At 44.0% G+C, this 10,065-nt stretch overlaps 1 protein-coding gene across 1 annotated transcript in view; it reads left to right on the forward strand.

Annotated features, from left to right (window-relative positions):
• The first annotated feature begins 1,104 nt into the window (after positions 1-1,104).
• Positions 1,105-10,065, forward strand: part of Borcs5 (BLOC-1 related complex subunit 5) — a 64,241-nt gene continuing 55,280 nt past the window's right edge. The window contains exons 1-2 of the mRNA XM_021165048.1: positions 1,105-1,423; positions 4,486-4,629. Coding sequence (XP_021020707.1) covers positions 1,195-1,423; positions 4,486-4,629 — 373 coding nt within the window. The 5' untranslated portion in view covers positions 1,105-1,194. The remainder of the gene's footprint in view (positions 1,424-4,485; positions 4,630-10,065) is intronic.

Below are 10,065 nucleotides of genomic sequence, written 5' to 3' on the forward strand. Positions count from 1 at the left end.
TCTTGAAGTATGAAAGTATTTTAGTGGAGCCCACAGATAGGAGACTGAATTGTAAAAAGACTTTGAATTTCAAGATATTAGATATTTTAAAGGGATTGAACGTCGGTGGTAGTTGATAGTGTAGGAGGGTATAGATGTATTTATATCTCCCCCAAGGAAGGAATTTTAGCAACACAGGCACACATCATAAAGCCAAGCTGCTTGTAATTTCTTGAAGCAGAATGAGAGAATCCCTATAAGGCATTGGGTTACTACCCATCTATACGAGATTGGCTCAGATAAGCAGTTTCCTTTTTTGTATTAGCTGTTTATCTTCCTGGCTTCTGGTAGTTCCATAGCGATCTGTCAATAAAACAGCATATTCTAACAATTTCTTACTTATTTCTAACTCCTTAAAACACACACAGTCTTGGCATTTCCTGTATTGCTTTCTACTACGAAACTCCCTGCTTTCAAAGTTTAGAAAAGAGCTTTGCTTCTGTACTAGTGTGAATGGAAATTTGAGGGCTACAGACTACCTTTCTTCCTCATTAGTAAAATAAGTGTAAAAATACCGATTTTTGCCTGACATGGTGGTGGTTTACCCTGTAACCCAGCACTCCTGTTGATTGAGTCAGGATCGAGGATTCGAGGTCACCAGGGTCATACAGAGTGAACTTCTTTCTCAAAAACAAAAACCCAGACCATTATGGAAAGTCGTTTGAACATAACCAGCATTACAGTTCTTAAAAAAAAAAAAAAAGATTTATTTATTAATTGATTTTTATGTATATGAGTACACTATAGCTGTCTTCAAACGCACCAGAAGAGGGCATCAGATCCCATTACAGATGGTTGTGAGCCACCATGTGGCCGCTGGGAATTGAATTCAGGAGTTTCAGAAGGGCAGTCAGTGCTCTTAGCCGCTGAGCCATCTCTCCAGCCCCAGCATTATGGTTCTTAATATGTGTTGCTCAAAGGTAATTAATGTGTCATCGGGGGTAGAAAAAGGCTTTATCTTTTGGACATCTTTGGCCTTTGGGAAGCCTAGCCCTTTAAGGCAGCGCCGCCCCAGCCTCCAGCGCGCGTCTCTTGCCCCGCCCCACCCCTCAGGTTTGGAGGCGGGACCTCCAAACCCGGAACTGAAGGCCGCGCATTGCCGGCCGGGCCAATCGGCGTCCCGGAAGGAGCGAGCTAAAGCCAAGGAGCCAGTGAATGACAGCAGCGCCGCCCGCCGGTCGCGGCTGCAGCCCTGCCGGCGTCCCGAGCCTCCTGTCAACGCGAGCGGCGTGCTTTCCAGCGGCGCCTCTCCAAAGTGTCTGTGGCCCAGCGGGGTCTCCCCGCTCTCCCTGGCCTCTGCCCCGCTGTCCCTCCGCTGCTGGGGCCATGGGCAGCGAGCAGAGCGCGGAGGCCGAGAGCCGCCCCGGCGATCTGAACGCCTCAGGTCGGTGCCTCACCTCCCCGCACGGGTGTTGCTGGCGGAGCCGACCGCCCCGGTGCAGGGCCCTCTGTGTTCCCTAACACAAAAAAAGCGTGGCCTCCTGCCCCAGTCCTGGTCCCCTAAACCGGCTCGCCCAGCTTCACTCTAATTTCTAAAAGACGACCTACTTAGTGTTCGGTTCCTGGACTCCACACTGACGCCCGAGACTTGGGTCACACTGGATCGATCCTACCCGAGTCCTCCAAGATCCGGTTTTCTGAAAATCGGGGTGTCGAGGTACCTTTTCCTGTGAGCACTGGGCGGTCACTCTCAGTGTTTGGGTGCAAATATTTCCAGGCACCGCTCTCTGGCCACTCAGGTATCGAGTTTTTTAAAAATAATTTTTAAAATAAGTTGGCCAGGTGGCAGGCCGTCTCTAGTGTATCTTCTTTTTTAGATGGCTTTAAGCATTTGGGGTAGGATTTGGAAGGGTTTTGTCCTATACCTGTAGTAAGTGCTCAATAAAACAGCTGGTACTTGAAAACCATTTGGTCCTTTTGTTGTTACTTAGGTAACCTCTGAGAGGGCCCTAGATAGGCTCAAGGATTACAAGCCTAATTAGTTAAACTCTCTGACAGCCAAAGAGTCTCAGAGTGGCTCTCTACTTGGTAACCTTTGCCGCTCAGAAATGTGGAAGCTAACAGATGATTCATGCTGAAGGGCGGGCGTTCCTTCAAGACCTGCAGTCAGGGGCTTGCAGCTACTAGCTTTGTTATGTTTTGATTCCTTGGAAGGCCTAGAGTATCACATCTGTTTTTAAGAAGCCCGCAAAAATGGCTCATCTCTTACTTTTTTTTTTTTTTTTTTTTTTCTGTATCAGGCCAGAAGCATACTTTAGGGGAAGTAGTGTAGCATCCTATCAGACAGTTGCTCATCCGGGAACCAATGGTATAGGCTCATTTCTGATAGAATGTACATATCCCGTGCCAGGATAATGTTTATAGCATACCCATTTTTGCCCACATCTTTACCAATTTTATGCATAAATAATGCCTAACTACTTTGAAGTCCCTTTTCCTTTGAGTCTGGAGGAATCGTGGAATTTGTTGCAGGAAAGACTGGTACTGCTTTTGTAAAGTGTCAGATAAACGACAAAGCCAAGATAAACTTTTCCTGAAAAAGCAATAAAAGCAGCAGAGGTCCATCGTTGTCGTCATCTGTCCCCCACTCCCACCCCAGCACGGTGAGGCACCAGGAGAAGCTCGCTTCTGGAAGACAGAGTAGTTCTGTGATATTTATCCTCAGAACAGACTGATGGGCCTGAGTGTGCTTACTGTTTACCAGAACTTTCAAGAATAAGACAGCTTAGGGATTCATTCTTGTTCCAGCCAGGAAATTATTTGGGTAAGAGGATATCTTGTTCTAGAGACTCCTTGTAGGTTTACATTGACATGCCCCAGAAGCAATGCTCGCATTTTCTGAATGGTTACCATTGATGGTTTCTGCCCTCTGTGCACGAATGCTGCACCAAGCTCCCTGAAGCCGTAGGTATAGATAGACTTGTAAGTTGGGATTGGAACCAGAGATTTTGGCCACTACTGGCTCTTTTCTCCACACCTGGCTGGCTCTGATAGGCGAGAGAGACACCTTTGCATTCTGTGACACTATGAAGAACCTTTGTACCAAGAGAACCTCAGTACCTTTCCTAAATCTGTTTTACCTTAGGCAAATCTGTAAACTACATACAGATCAGAACAATTAGAGAAGGAGGCTTTAAAAAAAATACCTACTTATGCTTTTGCATGTTGAGTAATAAAATGCGTGATTATGAAAGAATGAAAGAATCTCATATGTTTCTGTTATGTTTGAGGGCTTTGCATTCTATATATAAAAAGAGAAAAATAGATGTTTTGGGCCAGGACTCTATAGCTCAGTGGTAGGGCACTTGCCTGGTATGTGAGAGGTACAGTCTTCAGTACCACAGGGAGGGAAAAAAATAAAAAGAAATTAGAAGTTCCCCATAATCTTTCTGTGCCAGCCCCCACTAGAAAAATCACTGCATTTGGTTATGTAAAACTATTTTTTTCTTCCTTTCAGACAATGTTTTATGTAGTCTAGATAGATCTATACTCCCAAGGCGGTCGTTGAATTTTTTTAACAAAAAAATATTATTATATGTCTAGGTGTTATGTCTCCACATCATGGCTTTGCACCACATATATGTAGTGCTTGAGAAGGCCAGAAGAGGGCACTGGATAGGCTAGAACTGGAGTTACCAATGGTTCCGAACCAACACGTGGCTGCTAGGAATTGAGCCAGGTCTTCTGGAAGAGCAGCCAGTGCTCTGGTTGCTGGTGAACCATATCTCCGACCCCTGTTATTGAAGTTTGTATTTACCTGTATGTATCTCCTATAGATGTGGGCTACCATGTCCAGTTTATGTCTAGCTGAGTTACATCCCCCACATAGTCTTTTGTTTTTATAGTTTTATTTATTGGTCTTATTTTCCCCCTCACTATGCAGCTCTGGCTGTTCAGGAATTCACTATGTAGACCAGACTGGCCTTGAACTCACAGAGATCTGCCTGCCTCTGCCTATGGAGTGCTGAGATTAAAGGCGTGTGCTACTGCACCAGCATTTCCTTTTAGTAAAAACAAAACAAACTTTAATCCATTATAGCATTTCAAAGACAAAAAGGAGACAGCACCACTCCTGGAAGAAGTAGTTTATCACTTCAATAAGGATGACTTTGAAGAGAAACCATTAAGATCAGAAAATCTTTCACTGGGCCTGGAGAGACGGCGCGGCGGTTAAGAACACCGGCTGCTCTTCCTGAGGTCCTGAGTTCAATTTGCAGCAACCACATGGTGGCTTCACAACCATCTATAATGGGATCTGATGCCCTCTTCTGGTGCATCTGAAGGCAGCTACAGTGTACTCATATAAATGAGATAAATACATCTAAAAAAAGAAAAAGAAAACTCTCTCACTTACTACAAACTCCTCTTTCTAATGACTGTTGGTGAGCAGTGACGGCTCCCCAGCGTGTGATCAACTGATACTGATCTGTATATCTTTATTTGCAGTGACCCCATCTCCGGCTAAACATCGGGCCAAGATGGACGATATCGTGGTGGTAGCGCAGGGCTCTCAGGCCTCACGGAATGTCAGCAATGACCCCGATGTCATCAAGCTGCAAGAGATTCCAACCTTCCAGCCCCTCTTAAAAGGTAAGAGGCTTCTGCGATATCTGGACTTGCTGGGGAGGCTTATGTACAAACCCCAGTCTTTTGTCCCTTATGTCTTTCCTTACTTGACATAGTCTCTGAAAAGTCTTCCTGAATGCCCTGTCTGAAGTTGGAGTCTCTTTCTCTGCCTATTTTTTTTTCCTGAAGCACTTAATCACCATTGACCAGTGGTAAATTCGGAACATTTTTATATTTATCTGTTTAGTGTGTGTGTGCTGGGTGTGCGTGTTACAGCTTGCATACAGAGGTCAGAGGGAAACTTTTGGCTGGGCTCTTCCTCACTGTCACATGGGTACTGAGGATCAATTCAGGTTAGCAGGCTCGGCGGCAAGTGCCTGTAGCCATCTGAGCCACCTTGCCAGCCAGGTTGACTTGCTCTCTGTATTTTTCTGTGATCTACATGGTGGCAGGAATTTTCTGTTCCTTTCCGCTGCTGAAGCCCAGCCCTTGGGATAGAACCAGATCTAAGGTAAGGATCGAGTAAATCAATGGATGACTCGATGTTATTGGAGTTGGCCCTTCCCTGCAGTATTTCCGTGAAAAGATTTTTGTTACTCTTTTGTGATCTAGACTGTTGGATAGGTTGTCTAGTTCAGACTCAGAGACAAGTTCTGTCACCACTAATGCACTGGTAACTCATTCTGGGTACTCTCTTGCATGAGAGAAAAGTGTGTTTGTGAGAGGAGTGGTTATCCACCCGGTTAGCACATTTGAAGGTACTTTATATGAAGACCATAGCCTGTTTTCATATCTTCATTAAGTGGAGTTTACTTCCTGTACCTTCTGTGTGGGTGTGTGTGCATGGATGCTGTGTGTGTGTGTGTGTGTGTGTGTGCATGAATGCTGTGTGGGTGAGTGTTTGGAGTCCACAGGTCAACCTCCAGTATTGCTCTCAGGAGCCATCCACCTTGTTTTTTGGAACTTGGTCTCTCATTGGGACCTGGGATTTGCCATTAGGCTAGACCAACTGGGCCTCGTGTATCTACCTGACTCCAAATGCCCAGGGTTGGAATTACAGGTGTGTGCTACCACTTGTAGTTTTTGATGTGGTTTCTGGGGATGGAACTAGGTTCTCATGCTTGCATGACAAGCACTTTAATAACTGAGCTACCTCTCATTCCTGGAGATGGTTTTCTATCAACTGAATGGAGTTTCTGCTATAGAAATTCCTGAGTCTCCCCCCCCCAAAACCCACCCCAAACAAAACCTAGCTCTAATGACCATAAATAAGGCTGTGGTTTACTTAACTAGCATCTCTCTTCATTTTTCTTTTTTTGACAACAATACCACAGACTGAGAAATTTATAAAGAAAAGAGGTTAAGTTACCTTGTACTTCTTGAAGACTTTGATACTGGCATCCTCTTGGCATTTGGTGGCAGCCTCTCTGCTGGCTCATGACATGAAGGAGGACATCACAAAGCAGAGAAAACTGCTGTCTTGATCTCTCATTCTCCTCAGAGCCATCCACGTAATCTTAAGGCGCTACGTTCATGAACACATCCCATCCTGATTACCTTCCAAAGGCCCCGCCTCCCAATACCATTAGCCTATGCCTCTGGGGGAGTAAAATTTCAGTATGAACCCTAGAGGTGACAAATACCTAGACAAGAGCAAGCTGGAATCTTATATAGTTATTTATATTAAAATGTACCCTGGCCTTCCATATATACACATACCATTCTTGTAATTCTTGCATCATTAAATTTGCTTACATGATGTCTGCAAGATCAGACATCTGGCAGATAGAGATTGCCCTTGAAACTTGCGCACCAACACCACGTCCTACCCTAGTTATACCATTCTGCCCTGTTCCTAACAAAAACAAATAGCACATCCAGGCGATCTGTGAATCATCGTATTCTTCGAAGTAAGTCATCCACTTTATAGAAGAGCCTATCCACGCTTTCACTCTCCTCTGTATTAGGTACCAGATGAGGCTTTGATAAGCCCTCTGCACGATGAAAGAACATACTGGATTCTGTAACTTACCCATCTTCTCATTCTTTCCCCTTATTTTGAGGAAGAATATGATTCTCCAAAGAAGCCAATGTTAGTGAGATTTCTACCCTCACATATACCTACCTGCCCAGTCTTCAGAAACCTAACAACTGGATATTGATCTTCTGCGTTCCACCCTTCCTGTATCTGTATGGAGTACAGTTCAGTCAGTTTTCATGTGCTTTCTTCCTGTTGTCACCATCCTCTCACTCCCCAAAGTCTTCTCGTCCTCCATGGGTCTTCTGTGACTAATTCTTGTCCTTTCTCACTCAAGGAAGTACAAGAGGCAAAACCGAATAGGAGATATACTTAATAATGTTCTGGGGTCAGTTGTTGAACTTTTGAAATAATTCACATGAGAATAAACTGACTAGTAAAAAAATATCTAGGAGAAGGCTTGGTATTAAGAGACGGTGAATTTAAGGTTATCGTAGGTTGTCCGCCTCAAGGTGAATGAGTGATGTGTGATACAAGTTACCAAGGTAACCAAGTCCAGGTGTGTCACCTTGCAACACACTCACTTGTATCAGCTTTATCACCAGCTAACTACATTGAGAGTAGGTTATAGTAGAGAGGAAAGGAAAGCTGGTGCGGGGCAGGTGACTCTGGGTGCTTACCTGGGCTTGGCTAAGCAAGATAGAGCACTTGCTTGGTTAGAAATGGCAAGCTGTGTTCAGACCACAGGTACAAACAACAGGCAGTGAGTACTTACAGATGCTTGTGTTTCATTTGTTAACAAGAAATTCCCTGGATAGTGATTAGAGAAGACAGGTGGACAGGGACATTTAGTAAGCTAATGAATACAGTTGATAACAATAATGTCCAAGTCCCCTCAGTACTTCCCCGTGATAGTCATTTTGTTTTTTACTGTATAGATTAAAACATTGGGATTCACTGGCTATGGTAGTTGCCCATCTTCAGGTGGCACTGGGACATGCTGGCCATAGAGTTAAGACTTGTTCCCACTGAGCAGAGTGGGAACCTGCTCTGTTCTATAACTCACGATTGTTTCAGGGAGAGGGTGTGTGTGTGTGTGTGTGTGTGTGTGTACAAGCTTGTTTGGATTTTAGGTGTCCAGCTTGTAGTAGAGCCTCCTGCCTTGACATTGTTCTGCCTTGTCATTTAAAGCTGAGCCCTGTCTGATGGGCCATTGCAGAAGTGCAGAAGACTTGTGACAGTTGGCTTTATGCTGTCATCTCCTTTTTCACCTTGCTTTCAGGGTGAGGCAGTTTCTTAAAGTAGAAAAAAACAAGGCCACCCAGTGAAGGCTGTACCCCCCAGGTTTGATTTCAGAGAGCCTTTATTCAAGTTAATGACAGCTTATTCTTTCAAAACAATATATTCAACTAACACAGAGTTCACTATTGTTCCATAATGTCATATGATGTAATCTGATGCCGGTGGGTGAGCTGCAGAGGCAGAGACTGGGCGGGTTGCAGGCTATTTGTATGACTGAGGTAATGTTTGCATTTTAAGAAGCAAGCAGATTCTTTGGTTTTAACTCTTTTGCATGACTATACCAGGGTATAATTTATGCTGTATAATACAAATATCTGTTCTTCTCATTTTTTCAAGTCAAAGAATTTCCATTTTTCATAGAAACCTCTGAGTTAGCAATTTATTTTCATATGTAAAACACTTACTAGGAAATGGAAGAGAACTAGAAAGCAGCAGTGTGGCCATTCCAGAACACAGAAACAAATAGTTGATTTCATGTACGTTACTGAGATGCCAATGAATTAAATAAGCCCTACACATTTCTTACGTTTTTAGCCACTCACTTTTTAAAATGAAGCTGACTCTATATCATTCTCTAGGAAGGAAACATTCAGAAGAGAGACGCAATATTGTGTTTATGTCAAAGTTAGAAAAATGTCCTCTTCACTTTTAGTGGATGAATAGATGTGTATACACACATGCATTGTTTGTAACTGACCTGCCATTTTTGTTCATGACCTTGGATATAACGTAAGTGGTTGTTTTCATGCCTAAGAAAGGACTGTCCTTGTTACTAGCCAGGAAATCAGGCTTATACAACATAGATGCTTACGTGACACTAAGCAGCTTTGTTGGGTGTTCTGAGAGTGGGTGTTAGGAACAGAAGGCATGTGAAGTGGATTCTGATTATTAAAGAGCTCCGAGCTCTGTGAGGTAGGACATGCCTGCAATCCTAACACCACCAGGCAGAGGCGGAAAGATAGTTTGTGGCAAGCCTGGGCATAAAATACAAAGAAAAGGAAAGCTAAAAGAAAGAAACAAAGCCAGCCTTTTGGACTTCTCTTGGGGGAGTTAAATCACATAGAGCAGCAGTGAAGGGTCTTAGAACACAGAAAACTGCACCTAGCTGGGGGGAATAAAGCAATAGGAAAGGATAGGGAAGAACAAGAGGGAGGGAGATTTCACAGGACCAGTTTCTCAACCGTGTGCTGTTCTCTAACCAGGTCCTCCTCTGTCATTCAGAAAGATCAAACATAAAGTCTTCCAGATTCATCAGTCTCTACCAGCTGCCAGACATCACTGAGTTGGAAAGTGGTGTACCAAAGGAAAGGCTTAGCAGATGGACTTAACCAGAGCCACAGTCTTCTCTGAATAGGTTAAAGTGTTCTCCAAGCACAAGTGAAGAGTTGCTTAAATGGACTGGGAAGGTGAAAGCACCTCCCTAGAGCAGTTTCAGCATTCTGCCCTCACTGGCCTGCCTTTGGCCTGCATCTGTTCTTGTTTCTTTCCATCAGACCTCAGAGAAGATGTCTACTTCTGTTGTAACACCCACACACATTTACTTTGCTTCTGCAGTTCTTTCCCTCCAGTGTCTTACTTAGTGTACCTATTTTCCTTTGTTGAGTTATATACAGAATGGATTTTTAACAAATAAAATTGCTTTGTTGAGACTCCATTGCCCCTCCTGGCTACCATGTGTTGCTCTTTAGTGTATATCGCTGCTGCCAACACTACTACTAAACGGTCACTGTATGCTGTCCCTTTATTCTCTCTGCTTTCACCATCCTTGATGTGTGCATGTGCACACACATGCTACAGTACATGTGTGGACATCACAGGACATATTGCAGGGGTCATATCTCTCCTCATCATGTGAAATCTTGCGATCAAACTTGGGTCACCAGGCTTGGCAGCAAGCACCTCTTGCTTGAGCCATCCCTACAGCCCGATCCCTACTTCCTTGATAAGCTCCCGTAGAGAAGTACACGCTCTCGTCTCATGCCTGACATTTTTTCCTTCAGGCCATGGCTGCTTCTGTTTTTTTCATATTTAATATACATTTTCATCCCACTTTCTAAATTTCTTTTTTGTGTCATTGCTCTGCATTCCCATAGTGCTGGGGTCTTCTGGCCACTCTGTTTATCTTTGCATGCACTGTTGCCCAGTGCTTTCTAAATTTCTTTTTTGTGTCATTGCTCTGC

The sequence above is a fragment of the Mus caroli genome, chromosome 6 (genome assembly GCF_900094665.2).
Source record: "Mus caroli chromosome 6, CAROLI_EIJ_v1.1, whole genome shotgun sequence".
Taxonomy (NCBI): Eukaryota; Metazoa; Chordata; class Mammalia; order Rodentia; family Muridae; genus Mus; species Mus caroli.